Genomic DNA, 18528 nt, shown 5'->3' on the forward strand with positions numbered 1-18528 from the left:
TTGGCTTGTAACTATCAAAGGCTTGATGTGGTATTTAGCCATGTAACTTGGCTCATTTTGGTTGAGTTGGTTGTAAGCTTATATATATATACATACATGTGCAATTATCTCTTGTGTGATGTGGTTTGTAAATGCTCGATAAATGGTTGAATGTGACTTAATAGGTTGTTGTTTAATGGTCAAGGATGGCTCATTGGTATGCTAAGAAAACTAAGTAAAATTATGCATGTTATTGGTAGCCATGTTGAAACTTGTAGCATGTGAGTTTGGTGTGATTTGGTTTGGTAAAATATGATGATGTAAATATGTTGAGTGTGGATAATGAAATGACATGTATATGCCTTATTTGTGGATGTATTGGTTGTTCAAGTGTGCTATGAATTATGCCTTGAACTTGGGCATGTGTAGGAGTAAATAAGGGTGACAAATGGCTTGGTAAATAGCTTTTATTTTGTCCACACAGGTGACACATGGGCATGTGTCTAAGCCGTGTGTCACACACGACTTGCCCCATGGGCATGTGTTTCGGCCGTGTGTCCCCTGCACCTTAATTTTTTAGAAACAAAATGCTTAGAATTGAGCACACGGGCAGAGACACGGACGTGTGTCTCAGCAGTGTGAGGGACACAGCCTCAGGCACGGGCATGTGCCCCGACTATGTGAAGTCTGCACCTTTTTTATGAAAATTAAATTAACCACCCGGCCTAGCACACGGGCGTATGACTTGGCTATGTAATCTCAATTTGTTTATGCATTGCAAAACAGAGAGTTACAGGAGTTAGGGACATTGGCGTGTGTGACCACATGGCCAGCCCACACGGGGCACACGGGCGTGTGACCCCTGTTCATAGCAAAAATTTTCTAAGTTCTGTAAAAATTTTTGGAGTTGTCAGTTTAGTCCCGAACCACTTCTGAAACATGTTTTGGGCTTCGTAGGTTAGAGACTTTATGTTTGAATACAAATGGTTTTAATTTGGATGAAAATTTATGACTCGAAATTGTATGTTTGTTTGCGATATGAGTTTGGTAATGCCTCGTATCCTACTGGCATCAAATACAGATAAGGGGTATTACAACTTTACTAATTGTTCATAAATATTAAATTAATAATATTTACTAACTTTCTTGTCGAAAATTGTGGTCTCAAAACCACTGTTTCCAACACCATTGAAATCGGGCTGTTACAAATTGCCACAAGAAGGAGCAACCAAAATTTGCATTGATAACAAGTCTACACAAGCACTTGTGAAAAATCTTATGTTCCATGATCAAAGCAAACATATAGACATAAGATATCATTTTATTAGAGAGCATATTGGCAAGAAGGAAGTGAAGCTTAAGTTTGTGGAGACTCAAGATTAAATGGCGGATATTTTTACAAAACCTCTCAAGGTTGAAGGTTTTCGAAGAATGCGTGATAAATTTGGCGTAATCAAGAAAAGATCAAATTAAAGGGAACTGTTGGATATAATTTGTAACATTCTAGAATATATTTACGCATTACTTGCATGTATTTATATTTAATGAATGTATTTTGAGAAGATGCATCTAGTAGTCATGCATGTATTTAATTAGGATACATGAATGTGTTGAATCCAATACTCACTTACAACTACTATATAAATAGTGGTGAAGCATGGAATGTGACAGCCCAAAGTTGACCCTAGTCGGGAAGTGGTTTCGGGACCGCTAAACCGAGTCACCGAAATGTTTGAATGTGATACTTATTGTGTAGAATATGTAATTATGAATGTGTGAAAATTTCAAGCTTCAATTGGGTTGATTTCATGTGAATTTAGTCAATAGGACTTATGTGAGAAAATTCTAAAATGTGATAGGTCAATGTGTGAGGACCTACTAGTGCATGTGGACAAAGGGGGGGACTTGCATGTCAAATTCCCCCCCCTAATGAGTAGTGGCCGGCCATGACAAGGAAGGATGGGCAAAACATGTCATGAAACATGTTTTGTTAGTGGAAGAATAAAATAAGGAGTATGGGTAATAAAGAAATGGAAAACAAAAGAAAAAAAAATGTGTGTGTGGTGTTTGTCCCCCCATTGCCGTGAGCTCAAGAGAAGAAAGGATAAAAGTTTGTGTTCATCCTTTCTCACCTCCATTTTAGCCTAAATTAGAAAGAAAAACAAAGAAAAAAATTTCTCATCCTTTGGTTCATCCTTGGCCAAAAATTTTAAGGAGGAAAGAAGAAGAAAGGTGAAGAGATTCGGCCATGCATGTAGCTAGGCCAAGGTATGTTTAATGATGTTCCATGAGATGCATGCATGTTTTAGTTGTTAGCTTGAGTTCTACCTAGCCCATGGTCTAAATCTTGCTATGTGATGGAAATGGCACTTGACCATGGAGGCATCATTCTTGGTTGGTGTTTGATGTTGTGGTGATGAGGCATGAGGATAAGTTAAGATTCGGCCTAGGTGGAGGTTGTGTTAATGCCATTGCATGCAAAATATGAAGCTTGTTAATGATGCATGTGATGATGGCTTGATGATTCTTGAACCTCCTTTTTAGCATTTTTGTGTGAGCACATATGTGCATTGGTTGCTAAAGGGAGAAGAATCGGCTAGCAAGATGTGTGCTAAGGCCGAATGTAACTTTGCATGTTGATGAGCAATGCATGTGTTAAATCGATGAAAAGGGGGAGGATGCTTTACTAGTGTGTATATGTGTGTATTAAGTGTTGAAATCGACCCCAAAAATGGACATGCATATTCGGCCAAGGGGAAAGAAATTAGCTAATATGTTGTGTTGATGCATGATTTTTGCATGTATGAGACTTTAATGTCTAATGTATAAATATGGGCTAAGTGCCTTGTGTTCATCTTTTGATGCCTAAAATGATGAAATCAATTTATTTGTTTGATTAAGCTCAAGAGCAAAGGGGAAATAAAACCGATAAAGGGAAGGAAAAAGTGGTTGAATAGCTAGCGGAATCGTTCGACAACACCCGAGGTAAGTTCTTGAGTAAGAGATCTTAAATTTCGATGTGATTAAATCATGCTCTATGTGTGGCTATTGAGCCGAATGTGCAAGGACAATATGTGCCTTGTGTTTGAGTTTCGTAAACGAAAATGAAATATGAATGTGCTATGAATTATTGTTAGATGTGCATGATTAATTGAATGCTGTCCGGGCTAAGTCCCGAAGGCTTTGTGCTAAGTGAATATATCCGGATTAAGATCCGAAGGCCTTTGTGCGAGATACTAAATCCGGGTTAAGTCCCGAAGGCATTCGTGCGAGTTATTAAATCCGGGTTAAGTCCCGAAGGCATTCGTGCGAGTTATTAAATCCGGGTTAAGTCCCGAAGGCATTCGTGCGAGTTGTTAAATCCGGGTTAAGTCCCGAAGGCATTCGTGCGAGTTGTTAAATCCGGGTTATGTCCCGAAGGCATTGTGTGAGTTACTAAAACCGGGCTATGTCCCGAAGGCATTTGAACGAGGAGCTATATCCGGTTAAATCCCGAAGGTACGTGATTTGGTAATGAATGAGCTTGCTGTAAAATTCCAGCGAATACTCGAAAAACATCCCAATATGGGGATATGTTACGTATGTGTTGAATTTAATCGAGCCCTTACAATAAATGTTCGCTCAGTTGATAAACGAGCTACCGGCCTTCGGCCAAGTTAGTTTATTGTGTATGTACATAAGGGTTATTAATGTTGTGAAGCAAGTTTGATATCGGTAAATTGCGTATTATGAAATATTCCGTTTAGCTAAATGTGTGCTATTCTTTGTGCATGCTGGAATTCCTTGCTCAAACTTACTAAGCATAAATTGCTTACTCGTTACATTGCTCCTCTGTTTTATAGATTTTTGGTTCTCCAGCTATCGGACTCGGGATCTTGAAGTCGAAGTCGCCCACACTATCAAAGGCTCTTTTGGGTACTATTTTGGTTGAATTTTGATATGGCATGTATAGGACTACCCATTGTTGTCTTTCGGGTACTTTATGAAATGTATAAGTGTACAGCCATGCGAAAATGGCTTGTAGAAGTGGAGTATGGCATTAGACCATTCGTATTTATGAATGTATAGATGGTTTCATGATGTAACTATGTTGGAATGGAAGTGTTGAGCAAATGATCAGCCACTAGAATGGCTAAGTATGATCATATGTGGGCTTATGTATGACAAGGCCCTAGTTGGTCCATGAAACCCCAAATTAGGTAAGGTTCACTTTGAAAACAGAAGCTGATAGCAGCAGTGGTGTGGATTGGAAAAATCACAAGAATTCGTAGGAGTGGAATTAAATAGTGAATAAATTATGTAATCGAACCTTGATGAATCTACTTTCATATGGAAGTAACGAAACAATTATAGGAACAGTACAGAAAGAGATATTCGGGTTCTTGTGTAACAGGGCCAGAACAGTTTCTGGATTCACTGTTCCGCCTTTGGAAATTCACTATAAATTGACCAGAGATAATTAGGGGTCATACCATATATGTATGGATTCCTCTCTGAGTCTAGTTTCCATAGAAACAAACAGCATCAGTATTGAAGCTCTGTGCAGAGAGATATCCCAGTCGTAATGGGAAAAGGTCAGTGTAGTCGACCCCTGTAACATGGGAGACTTTGACTAATAAACTGTACTAATTGGCCCGACCAAAAATTCTAGAAAAAAATCCATAGGTGGGGACATGAGTCTAGTTTCAGGGAAAAATCACAAAACTGATTTTTGAGTTGTGAAACTCAAGATATGATTTTTGAAGCGACTAGTACTCAGACTGGGCAGTGTCTGGAAAAATTTTTCAAAGTTTGTTAACATCTCGTGTCCGACTCCGGTGTCGGTCTCGGGTTCGGGGTGTTACATTTTATTGGTATCAGAGCTACGGTTTAGTCGATTCTAGGACTACCGTAATGTTTTGGGTCTAGCTATACATGCCATTTTATGTGATTACTTGATAGTGTGGTGATTTCCGACAATTGTAAATGTGTTTATTTATAGTAATGGATCCCGATCGTGACCGAGAGGTAGCTGATGATCTTGAGAGTGTAGCGTCTGCTCCCGTACAAGGGACAGTGCCGGCAAACTCTCAACCTAATGCTAGTAATCAGAATGATGAAGCTAGACAAGCATTCTATAGCGTGATGAATGATTGGTTTAACCAATACTTTCGAACTAATATGGCTGTTCCACAACCTCCATTCCCGAACAAATACTACCCCCGCACCTACAATACCGCCGGTAACGGACCAAATAAGGTCACATAAGCCCCAGTTGACAGAATCCGAAAACATGGGGCTACTGAATTTAAGGCTATGGATAGCGATGATGCCGAGCAAGCTGAATTTTGGCTGGACAACACTATCCGGGTACTCGATGAGCTATCTTGTACACCCGATGAATGCCTAAAGTGTGCTATCTCCTTGCTACGTGATTCTGCCTACTATTGGTGGAGTACTCTGACTTCTATTGTGCCCCGAGAGCAAGTAACTTGGGAGTTTTTCCAAACTGAGTTTCGGAAAAAGTATATCAGTCAGAGATTTGTTGATCAAAAACGGAAGGAATTTCTTGAGCTTAAGCAAGGCTCCATGTCGGTTACTGATTACGAGCGAAAATTTGTTAGACTTAGCAAATACGCTCGGGAATGTGTTCCGTCCGAAGCTGTTATGTGTAAACGCTTCGAGGATGGGCTGAATGAAGATATAAAAATGTTCGTTGGCGTTCTTGAAATACAAGAGTTCGTGGTACTTGTTGAACGAGCTTGTAAAGCCGAAGAGCTTAGAAAAGAAAAGCAAAGAGTTGATGAGGGAACTGGAGAGTTTCGTAAAACATCCTCGGGGAGGTCTCTTCAACAGACATCGAAGAGATTTTGAGATGATGCAGGCCAGTTTAGAGGCACTTCGGGCCTTTTTGGACGAGATCGTGATCGACCCCCTGTGGGTACACGAGGCACTTCGGTCGCCAGTGTTGGGAATGAACGTCGAGACAGGACGAAATGCCGATATTGCGGTAAATGGCATTCGGGGAGTTGTAGATTTCCTGACCGCTCCTGTTACAAATGCGGATCAGTGGACCACTTCATTAAAGATTGCCCGAGGTTGTCAGGACAGAATGCAAATCAGAGTGGGAGACCGGGTGCTACCACTGCTCGAGGTAGACCATCTGGAAATATGGGCAATGCTGGTGGTGGTCAGAGAGGATCTAGAGATGATATAACCAGATCCGAAGCCCGTGCGCCTGCTAGAGCTTATGCTATACGTGCCCGCGAGGATGCTTCTTCGCCTGATGTTATTACCGGTAAATTCACCCTCTTTGATACTAATGTAATTGCTTTGATTGACCCCGGTTCTACCCATTCTTACATATGTGAAACCTTAGCATCCAGTAAGACTTTATCTATTGAGTCTACTGAGTTTGTAATTCGGGTGTCAAATCCCTTGGGTCGTTACGTGCTTGTCGACAAAGTGTGTAAGAAATGTCCCCTGGAAAATTCGAGGTTCCTATTTTCCAGCGGACTTGATGCTTTTGCCGTTTGATGAATTTGATGTTATCCTTGGGTTGGATTGGTTGACTGCGCATGATGCGATTGTGAATTGCAAGAGCAAGACTATTGATTTGAGGTGCGCAAATAACGAAGTAGTCCGAATTGAGTCTGCGGACTTGGAGGGGATGCCAGCTGTAATATCAGCAATGTTGGCACAGAAATATGTAAGAAAAGGGTGCGAAGCATACCTTGCATATGTGCTTGATGACAAAGAATTAGAAAAGAAACCCGAATCTGTGCCGGTGGTTTGTGAATACCCGGATGTTTTTCCGGAAGAATTACCGGGTTTACCACATGTTCGGGAGGTAGAGTTTGGTATTGAGCTTGTACCTGGGACTACGCCGATTTCGATAGGTCCGTATCGTATGGCACCAACCGAGTTAAAGGAGTTGAAAGCTCAGTTGCAAGAACTGACGGAGAGAGGTTTCGCTCGACCAAGTTTCTCACCTTGGGGTGCACCAGTATTGTTCGTGAAAAAGAAGGACAGAACCATGAGGTTGTGCATTGACTATCGTCAGCTGAATAAAGTGACGATAAAGAACAAATATCCGTTGCTGCGCATCGATGATTTGTTCGACCAACTGAAGGGAGCCTCAGTGTTCTCAAAAATAGATTTGAGATCGGGCTATTATCAGTTGCGAATTCGAGATCCAGATATTCCCAAAACTGCCTTCAGAACGAGATATGGTCACTACGAATTCTTAGTGATGCCGTTTGGGCTCACTAATGCCCCTGCGGTATTTATGGATTTGATGAATCGGATCTTCAGACCGTATTCGGATCAGTTCGTAGTTGTGTTCATTGATGACATTTTGGTCTATTCAAGAGATGAGACCGAACATGCTGAGCATCTGAGGCTAGTGCTGCAAATTTTGCGGGATAAGCAGTTATATGCTAAGTTCAGTAAGTGTGAGTTCTGGTTAAGAGAGGTTAGCTTCTTGGGTCATATGGTATCCGCGTCGGGTATTCGAGTTGACCCGAACAAAATTTCAGCCATACTTGACTGGAAACCTCCGAGAAATATTACTGAAGTTCGGAGCTTTTTGGGGCTCGCCGGTTATTACCGACGATTTGTGAAAGGTTTCTCGATGATAGCCACACCAATGACGAAGCTACTTCAAAAGGATGTTAAGTTCGAGTGGACGGAGAAATGTCAGAAAAGTTTCAACCAACTGAAAACTCATTTGACTGAAGCTCCAATTTTGGTGCAACCCGAATCAGGTAAAGAGTTTGTCATTTATAGTGACGCATCCCTACTTGGGTTGGGTCGCGTATTGATGCAAGAAGGTCGAGTCGTGGCCTATGCGTCGAGACAATTGAAGCCACACGAGAGGAATTATCCGACCCATGATCTCGAACTAGCTGCCATCGTGTTTGCTTTAAAAATATGGCGACATTATCTGTTTGGTGAGAAGTGCCATGTATTTTCGGATCACAAAAGTCTCAAATATTTGATGACTCAACTAGACTTGAATCTGCGACAAAGACGTTGGCTTGAGTTGTTGAAAGATTATGAGCTTGTCATTGATTACCACCCGGGAAAGGCTAACGTGGTTGCGGACGCCTTAAGCCGGAAGTCATTGTTTGCTTTACGAGCGATGAACGTGCATTTGTCTGTTTTACCAGACAGTGTGTTAGTAGCTGAATTAAAAGCTAAACCATTATTGACTCACCAAATTCGTGAAGCTCAGAAAGTCGATGATGAATTGGTTGCAAAACGGTCTAAGTGTTTCCGAACGAGGAATCGGAGTTTCAAATTGATGATGATGATTGTTTGAGGTTCAGAAATCATTTGTGTGTTCCAAGGAATTCGGAACTCATTTTGATGATTCTGAACGAAGCCCATTGTAGCCGAATGTCAATTCACCCGGGGAGTACGAAAATGTACAACGATTTGAAACGTCAATTTTGGTGGCATGGTATGAAACGGGACATCTCTGACTTTGTTTCGAGATGTTTAATATGTCAACAAGTGAACGCGGAACATCAAGTGTCTTCAGGATTACTCCAGCCGATCATGATACCCGAGTGGAAATGGGATCGAGTCACAATGGACTTTGTGTCCGGACTGCCTTTGTCAGCAAGTAAGAAGGATGCGATATGGGTTATTGTTGATAGACTGACTAAGTCGGCTCATTTCATCCCCGTACGTACGGATTTTTCATTGGATAAACTAGCTGAATTGTACGTTTATCAAATTGTGAGATTACACGGGGTACCTGTTTCTATCGTGTCGGATAGAGATCCGAGATTCACCTCACGATTTTGGAAGAAATTGCAAGAAGCTCTGGGTACCAAGTTGCATTTTAGCACTGCTTTTCACCCCCAAACCGATGGTCAATCCGAGCGGATAATTCAGATACTTGAGGATATGTTGAGATGTTGCATCCTCGAGTTCAGTAGTTCATGGGAACGGTATTTACCTTTGATTGAATTCGCTTATAACAATAGTTTTCAATCAAGTATTAAGATGGCACCTTATGAGGCTTTGTACGGTCGTAAATGCCGTACACCATTGTTTTGGACCGAGCTCGGTGAAAGCAAAATTTTCGGAGTTGATTTGATTAGAGATGCTGAACAGAAAGTAAAGGTAATCCGTGAAAGTCTGAAGGTATCCACGGATCGTCAGAAATCGTACGCAGATTTGAAACGAAAAGACATCGAGTATCAGGTGGGAGACAAAGTGTTCCTTAAGGTTTCACCTTGGAAAAAGATACTCAGGTTCGGCCGTAAGGGCAAGTTGAGCCCAAGATTCATTGGGCTGTACGAAATCTCTGAACGAGTTGGTCCGGTTGCGTATAGATTGATTTTGCCCCCGGAGCTTGAAAAGATTCATGATGTCTTTCATGTTTCGATGCTTCGACGCTATCGATCTGATCCATCGCATATAATTAGCCCATCAGAGGTTGAAATTCAAGTCGACATGAGCTATGAAGAAGAACCGATGCGTATCCTAGCTAGTGAAGTGAAGGAGTTGCGAAACAAAAGAGTTCCGCTAGTAAAGGTGTTATGGCTCAAACTCGGGATCGAGGAAGCTACTTGGGAGACCGAGAGCTCGATGAAAGAACGATACCCAAACCTATTTACCGGTAAGATTTTCGGGGACGAAAATTTCTTAAGTGGGGGAGAGTTGTGACAGCCCAAAGTTGACCCTAGTCGGGAAGTGGTTTCGGGACCGCTAAACCGAGTCACCGAAATGTTTGAATGTGATACTTATTGTGTAGAATATGTAATTATGAATGTGTGAAAATTTCAAGCTTCAATTGGGTTGATTTCATGTGAATTTAGTCAATAGGACTTATGTGAGAAAATTCTAAAATATGATAGGTCAATGTGTGAGGACCTACTAGTGCATGTGGACAAAGGGGGGGACTTGCATGTCAAATTCCCCCCCCTAATGAGTAGTGGCCGGCCATGACAAGGAAGGATGGGCAAAACATGTCATGAAACATGTTTTGTTAGTGGAAGAATAAAATAAGGAGTATGGGTAATAAAGAAATGGAAAACAAAAGAAAAAAAATGTGTGTGTGGTGTTTGTCCCCCCATTGCCGTGAGCTCAAGAGAAGAAAGGATAAAAGTTTGTGTTCATCCTTTCTCACCTCCATTTTAGCCTAAATTAGAAAGAAAAACAAAGAAAAAAATTTCTCATCCTTTGGTTCATCCTTGGCCAAAAATTTTAAGGAGGAAAGAAGAAGAAAGGTGAAGAGATTCGGCCATGCATGTAGCTAGGCCAAGGTATGTTTAATGATGTTCCATGAGATGCATGCATGTTTTAGTTGTTAGCTTGAGTTCTACCTAGCCCATGGTCTAAATCTTGCTATGTGATGGAAATGGCACTTGACCATGGAGGCATCATTCTTGGTTGGTGTTTGATGTTGGGGTGATGAGGCATGAGGATAAGTTAAGATTCGGCCTAGGTGGAGGTTGTGTTAATGCCATTGCATGCAAAATATGAAGCTTGTTAATGATGCATGTGATGATGGCTTGATGATTCTTGAACCTCCTTTTTAGCATTTTTGTGTGAGCACATATGTGCATTGGTTGCTAAAGGGAGAAGAATCGGCTAGCAAGATGTGTGCTAAGGCCGAATGTAACTTTGCATGTTGATGAGCAATGCATGTGTTAAATCGATGAAAAGGGGGAGGATGCTTTACTAGTGTGTATATGTGTGTATTAAGTGTTGAAATCGACCCCAAAAATGGACATGCATATTCGGCCAAGGGGAAAGAAATTAGCTAATATGTTGTGTTGATGCATGATTTTTGCATGTATGAGACTTTAATGTCTAATGTATAAATATGGGCTAAGTGCCTTGTGTTCATCTTTTGATGCCTAAAATGATGAAATCAATTTATTTGTTTGATTAAGCTCAAGAGCAAAGGGGAAATAAAACCGATAAAGGGAAGGAAAAAGTGGTTGAATAGCTAGCGGAATCGTTCGACAACACCCGAGGTAAGTTCTTGAGTAAGAGATCTTAAATTTCGATGTGATTAAATCATGCTCTATGTGTGGCTATTGAGCCGAATGTGCAAGGACAATATGTGCCTTGTGTTTGAGTTTCGTAAACGAAAATGAAATATGAATGTGCTATGAATTATTGTTAGATGTGCATGATTAATTGAATGCTGTCCGGGCTAAGTCCCGAAGGCTTTGTGCTAAGTGAATATATCCGGATTAAGATCCGAAGGCCTTTGTGCGAGATACTAAATCCGGGTTAAGTCCCGAAGGCATTCGTGCGAGTTATTAAATCCGGGTTAAGTCCCGAAGGCATTCGTGCGAGTTGTTAAATCCGGGTTAAGTCCCGAAGGCATTCGTGCGAGTTGTTAAATCCGGGTTATGTCCCGAAGGCATTGTGTGAGTTACTAAAACCGGGCTATGTCCCGAAGGCATTTGAACGAGGAGCTATATCCGGTTAAATCCCGAAGGTACGTGATTTGGTAATGAATGAGCTTGCTGTAAAATTCCAGCGAATACTCGAAAAACATCCCAATATGGGGATATGTTACGTATGTGTTGAATTTAATCGAGCCCTTACAATAAATGTTCGCTCAGTTGATAAACGAGCTACCGGCCTTCGGCCAAGTTAGTTTATTGTGTATGTACATAAGGGTTATTAATGTTGTGAAGCAAGTTTGATATCGGTAAATTGCGTATTATGAAATATTCCGTTTAGCTAAATGTGTGCTATTCTTTGTGCATGCTGGAATTCCTTGCTCAAACTTACTAAGCATAAATTGCTTACTCGTTACATTGCTCCTCTGTTTTATAGATTTTTGGTTCTCCAGCTATCGGACTCGGGATCTTGAAGTCGAAGTCGCCCACACTATCAAAGGCTCTTTTGGGTACTATTTTGGTTGAATTTTGATATGGCATGTATAGGACTACCCATTGTTGTCTTTCGAGTACTTTATGAAATGTATAAGTGTACAGCCATGCGAAAATGGCTTGTAGAAGTGGAGTATGGCATTAGACCATTCGTATTTATGAATGTATAGATGGTTTCATGATGTAACTATGTTGGAATGGAAGTGTTGAGCAAATGATCAGCCACTAGAATGGCTAAGTATGATCATATGTGGGCTTATGTATGACAAGGCCCTAGTTGGTCCATGAAACCCCAAATTAGGTAAGGTTCACTTTGAAAACAGAAGCTGATAGCAGCAGTGGTGTGGATTGGAAAAATCACAAGAATTCGTAGGAGTGGAATTAAATAGTGAATAAATTATGTAATCGAACCTTGATGAATCTACTTTCATATGGAAGTAACGAAACAATTATAGGAACAGTACAGAAAGAGATATTCGGGTTCTTGTGTAACAGGGCCAGAACAGTTTCTGGATTCACTGTTCCGCCTTTGGAAATTCACTATAAATTGACCAGAGATAATTAGGGGTCATACCATATATGTATGGATTCCTCTCTGAGTCTAGTTTCCATAGAAACAAACGGCATCAGTATTGAAGCTCTGTGCAGAGAGATATCCCAGTCGTAATGGGAAAAGGACAGTGTAGTCGACCCCTGTAACATGGGAGACTTTGACTAATAAACTGTACTAATTGGCCCGACCAAAAATTCTAGAAAAAAATCCATAGATGGGGACATGAGTCTAGTTTCAGGGAAAAATCACAAAACTGATTTTTGAGTTGTGAAACTCAAGATATGATTTTTGAAGCGACTAGTACTCAGACTGGGCAGTGTCTGGAAAAATTTTTCAAAGTTTGTTAACATCTCGTGTCCGACTCCGGTGTCGGTCTCGGGTTCGGGGTGTTACATGGAAAGAGACAATATAAAGAAGATAAAGTTTAATACAAAGTGTGTTCATTTCTTTTCTAAAAAGCTATTTCGCTTCTACCTCCTTCCAACAATTTCATCAATGGATGATGACATGGGCTATGTCAACAACCATTTGCAAAGGTTTTGCAAAGGTGCATTAGTTTCATTTTGTAAAAGGGTATTTATTTCAAACATCCATATCAAGTGAAATCCTGAGCTAATACACAGATTGCAACAGCAATACCATTGATCTAAGCAAATGGTGCAAGAAAGTTTCTAACTTTATTAATATTAACCTTTCAACCAGTGCAGTAATTCCATATGCTAGTGCTGTTGGGAGGTTCTGTAGAGTTTCTGGCTTTTTTTCCCCGGGAAAATCTGCAATATTAGTGAGCACCTGCAAAGGAGCTTGATGCTGGCATAGGCCCTAAGTTATTTGGACTTGCTTTTGATGAAGCCCAACTGAAAACAAGTTTAAGAATTCAACATCAAGAGCCCAGAACTATAACATAAGGTCCCAAAAAGTGAAATAGATCAGATGGGATGGCCGAGAAAATGGTGTCAATGCACCAATCAGTTTAAAAAGTGCAATGCTTTTGAGATTGGGGGTTCATTATAAGTAACATAGACTATCCCACATTGAAAAAAATGGTGGCCACCATTGTAGCGTCTTTGCCTTCTTTTCTTTTAGCTTCATCTGTTGCTCACTCTTCTTCTACTTCGTCTTTGATTTTCAACAAGTTACGGTCTTCACCAAGGCTCAGATTTTCTTTTGCAGTTGCTCCTTTGTGTTCTCGAAGAGCCAAGTTTATGGCACATACTCTCGCTTCCGCCAATCTTGGTCTTACTCAGCCCGCCAACATCGAAAGCCCCAAGGTCACCTCTCTTTTTTTGCTCTCGTGGGATTAAGAAAAAAAATGGGTTTTAGATTGAGAGTTTTGGGTTGATTGTTTTTACCCTTTTGCTAATGGGATATCTTTCTCAAGAAAAAAAAAGTGAACTTTTTGGTAGGTTTTTAGGATATACTTATGTTTTCTAAGAATTGACCTTTGAGGGAAATAGGCTTAATTGCCACTACTTAATATTCATATGATAAGGTCATCTAACTTAGATCCTTGGCCTCACTTTTGGTTTCAATATGTAAAGGTTGTTTCTTTGTGTGTGTTTCATTTTAGTGAATACCAAAAAAATGGTACTAAAATGGATGTTCTCTCTTTTGTTAAAAATGCTGGAAATATAGGTTTTGCTGCAAAAGAGATAATTCTGTTTTCTAAAGAATTGATCTTTGAGGGCTATAGCTAAACTTTGTCAGTATTTAATATTAATATGGTAAGATAATCTTAATTAGATCCTTGGGTTCATTCTTGGTTTCAATATGTAAAGGTTGTTTCTTTGTGTATGTTTCACTGTAATGAAATTCCAAGACAATGATACTAAAATGGTTGTTGTCTCTCTTGTGAAAAATGCTGGAAAGATCGCATTTGCTGCAAAAGAGATCGATGTGGGAGAATGGAAAGGGGACATGCTTGCTGTTGGTGTCACTGAGAAAGACATGACCAAGGATGAAAACTCCAAGTTTCAAAACTCAATTTTGAAGAACTTAGACAGGCTGTTAGGTGGTCTTTTAGCTGAGGTCTCCTCCGAGGAGGATTTCACAGGGAAATCTGGCCAATCAACAGTTCTTAGACTTCCTGGCCTTGGCTCGAAACGGGTTGGTTTGATTGGTCTTGGACAATCAGCTTCATCACCATCTGCTTTCCGTGGACTCGGCGAGGCTGTTGCTGCAGCAGCAAAGACTGCTCAAGCCAATAGCGTGGCTGTGGTCCTTGCCTCATCAGAAGGCCTCTCAAATGAGTCCAAGCTTGGGTTTGCTTCAGCAATAGCATCTGGTAGTGCTCTTATGATTTCTTAATATGATGACTGATGTTATTATTTGCAAAGATTGAGATTGATCGATGTTGAATGGTTTGCATTCTCATAGGAACGGTGTTGGGATTACACGAAGATAATAGATACAAGTCAGAGTCAAAGAAACCACAGCTTAAATCTTTGGATATTCTTGGTCTTGGAACTGGACCAGAGTTGGAGAAGAAGCTCAAGTATGCTGAAGATGTTTCTTCTGCCATAGTATTTGGAAGAGAGCTTGTGAACTCACCAGCCAATGTACTTACCCCCGGTATGTATGAGTGCTATTCTTGCTTTTCATCAAGTATCGAAAACTGAATTTCTAACTTGGTGATAGGGCTGCTTTTGTTTGAGAAAGATGAGAGAAATATTAAATTTTGATCTAATGTGTCTTTTTCTTGTTGCAGCTGCACTAGCAGAAGAGGCTTCAAAAATTGCTTCCTCGTACAGCGATGTTATATATGCAAACATCTTGACCGCAGAGCAATGCAAGGAGTTGAAGATGGGATCTTACCTGGGAGTTGCTGCAGCATCTGATAATCCCCCTTATTTCATCCATTTGTGCTACAAACCCTCGAGTGGACCTATTAAAGCCAAGTTAGCATTAGTTGGAAAAGGATTGACTTTTGACAGGTAATTTCATATGTACTTACTGGCATATACTAGTAAGAAGATATTTCATGTTTTAGTTACGTTAGGAAATAAAACAAGGATAAAGACGAGATGCCATAATAACTTGTTCTTCACTAAGTATATTTATGCGCACATCTCTAGTGTTACCACTAAACATGGGATCTCATTTCCCCTTTTTTCACTTATTTCTATGTGCAGTATATTACACGAATAATTTGAACAAAATTTCTTCTTAATGCTATTGGGATCTTTCTAAAATGAGTGGTTGGAATACTACCTTTGTTCTTTTTTACCCTGGTGGGTATGTATACCATATAGTTTTTTAATACTTGTCTTAAATGTTCTTAGTGGTGGCTACAATATCAAGACTGGACCTGGTTGCTCAATTGATGTCATGAAGATAGACATGGGAGGTTCTGCAGCAGTTCTTGGTGCAGCGAAAGCTCTCGGGCAAATCAAACCTCCTGGAGTTGAGGTATGTCATTTGCTTGGTCTCATTTTGCTATTATTCTGCTCCACTACTCTCGCTGTATCCTTTTGAAAGTTATATTTTAAAAGGGTCTCTTTTCTTGTGTTTTATTTATTCATTCATGTTCATATGCTTTTCCGATTTCTTCATGGAACCTATGTTGTCACTTAGTAAAATTATCCTTACATGCAGGTTCATTTTATTGTTGCATCTTGTGAAAACATGATAAGTGGAACGGGTATGAGACCTGGAGATATCCTCACAGCATCAAATGGAAAGACTATTGAGGTAATGCTCTGTTTGATTTGATTAAAAGAAAGGAAAATCGAAGTATTCATAAACTATTTGGTGCTGTGACATTTATAACTGCAATAAGTGGCTTGTTGCTCACTTTGCTGATTTTCAGGTTAATAACACTGATGCAGAAGGCAGGCTTACACTCGCAGATGCTTTGGTATATGCTTGCAACCAAGGTGTCGAGAAGGTAAAGCCAAATGATGCACATCCGGTTTTTGTGATGACAGTTTTAAACCTGATCTTATATGGACGATTGGAATTGTATTCTAAGACTACATTTGCTTATATTGCAGATAGTCGACCTGGCAACACTAACTGGGGCTTGTATTGTTGCTCTTGGACCGTCGATTGCAGGTATTTACATGACATTTGAATTCTATAATTGCTGGAAAATAGTGTTATGCGTCCTTTTTGTTAGTTTTGGAAACTTAAAGATTTTGTTATTTTTTAATAATTATGATGATCACTTTCTCGATGACAATTAAGCTTGGAGAAGCAATAGGGTATCTGAATGTTTTGCACACTAATCATGCATATGGTAGGGATAACTACAAAGAATTTCCTTCTTTCCGTGGAAAGTTTTTTCTCGATTCATAGTTCAGAAGGCCATTTCATTTTCATTTGTTGTTGCTCAATTGTAAGCAAAAGTTCCCTCCATGTTTGATTCTTCGGGGTTCTATTTCTTTTTTCAGGCGTCTTCACACCTAGTGATGAACTTGCAAAGGAGGTATTCGAAGCTTCAGAGATCAGTGGTGAGAAATTTTGGAGGATGCCACTAGAGGAAAGCTATTGGGAGTCTATGAAATCAGGAGTTGCTGATATGGTAAATACCGGTGGTCGTCCAGGTGGTGCTATCACAGCTGCTCTGTTCTTGAAACAGGTAAGTGATCATTTTGACATTTTTATCTGCACTTTACACACTTGAATATTTGAATCCCTTAGTTACACTGGTTGCTAAAACTTGATTATTGAACTATGGTTTCACAGTTCGTTGATGAAAAAGTACAATGGATGCACATTGACTTGGCTGGCCCTGTCTGGAATGAAAAGAAGCGCGTAGCAACCGGCTTTGGCGTCTCAACTTTGGTGGAATGGGTGCTGAAAAACTCCTCTTAAATGAAGAACTTGAGAAGGATTGAAAACCTTTGTTTGTTGGGTACCGTGAGATCCATTTCATGAATAAAACATTTGGTAATTAAGGGGGGAAGGAAAGGGAAGCTAGATATATACATATATACGTGTGTGTATATATCCTTTGAGATTGTTTAAAGTAAAATTATGGAACCAAGTCTTTTTCATGGTGATTGTGTTCTACCTTGATGTTTGTGATATTTTGTGAAGTGAAGAACTTGGATAAACGTAAGTTTAAGCTTAATTGTTGGAAAGGATAATCACAAATTTTGAAAAACTAATTTTTTATAGATCATAAAATAGACAGAAAATATCTTGGTGTATGATACTTGTTCTTCTATTCACACATTAGAAAAGTACTATAAATTGAAAACTTTCTCCTCTATGTGAACAAGTTTTTTAGTTTCTTTTGGTACATAAAAGATGAGAAAGATAAAGTGCTTTTACCACAAGCATCACCTTGTAGCGAGGATTGAGGCCTAAAAAGGACTATAATTGTTTATCTCACAAATCACATCATGAGGTTTTTTAGGCTTAGATCTATTGGTGTTTATCTCACATATCACCTCATGAGTTTGAGGTGTAAGAATTATCTACTGCGGTGATTTGTTTATGTTAGGAACTAAGTTGTACAAGAAAAGACTGTCCAAATAAGTAACACCAAAACAGACTTGTGACAGATAGCTGTGTGTTCGACACATTGGCTAGCTTCCCTAGGATTGGAGCAGCCTTGCTTCAACTCTACTTGTTTTAGGTGCTATTGGATTGGACCCAAAAAGCTACCGAAGACTGAAATAAGGATGATTAAGTTAATTTTAGCAATTGAATTTGATAATTAAATTCACTTTGATACATATTTTTTATCCACTTAAGTTAACAATTAAGCCCATTTCAATCTATAAACTTGTCATCAAATTTTGATCTAACTAGCCTGTAAACAAAACAATATTTTAAGTTGGTTGGAGAAATGATGATGTTACTTGCAACTTCGTTGAATGATTATTGTGCATAAACAAAATATCCCATCCCTTTCATGTCTTAAAGGTTTGATGATGAGCTTATGTCTTCCTCTGTTAGGAGATCACTCTCTCACTATCCACATTGCTTCCCATTGTTTTACTACACGTTATAGAGCAGAAAAGGGGCATCAAAATCATACATGTTTGAGAGGTCTAAATCATTTTCCTTTTTTTTCTGGGAAAATATGATAGAACTGATAATAAAGGGGTTATTCAATCTGCAATTATTATTCCTTTTCATGTTCATTTAGATAGAGACTGACAATGAGCTTGAAACCAATTCTAAAAACATGTAAAC

The 18528-nt window shown here is 39.7% G+C and overlaps 1 protein-coding gene across 1 annotated transcript; it reads left to right on the forward strand.

Annotated features, from left to right (window-relative positions):
- Positions 1–13285: 13285 nt before the first annotated feature.
- On the forward strand, positions 13286–17378 carry LOC107961664 (leucine aminopeptidase 1). Its single transcript, XM_016897740.2, has 10 exons — positions 13286–13652; positions 14251–14665; positions 14758–14952; positions 15089–15314; positions 15663–15789; positions 15976–16071; positions 16190–16267; positions 16374–16434; positions 16773–16960; positions 17068–17378. The coding sequence occupies exons 1-10, from the start codon at positions 13425–13427 to the stop codon at positions 17194–17196; spliced, it is 1743 nt and encodes a 580-aa protein (XP_016753229.1). The 5' UTR covers positions 13286–13424; the 3' UTR covers positions 17197–17378.
- The last annotated feature ends 1150 nt before the right edge of the window (positions 17379–18528 follow it).

Source organism: Gossypium hirsutum, chromosome A06 (assembly GCF_007990345.1).
Source record: "Gossypium hirsutum isolate 1008001.06 chromosome A06, Gossypium_hirsutum_v2.1, whole genome shotgun sequence".
Taxonomy (NCBI): Eukaryota; Viridiplantae; Streptophyta; class Magnoliopsida; order Malvales; family Malvaceae; genus Gossypium; species Gossypium hirsutum.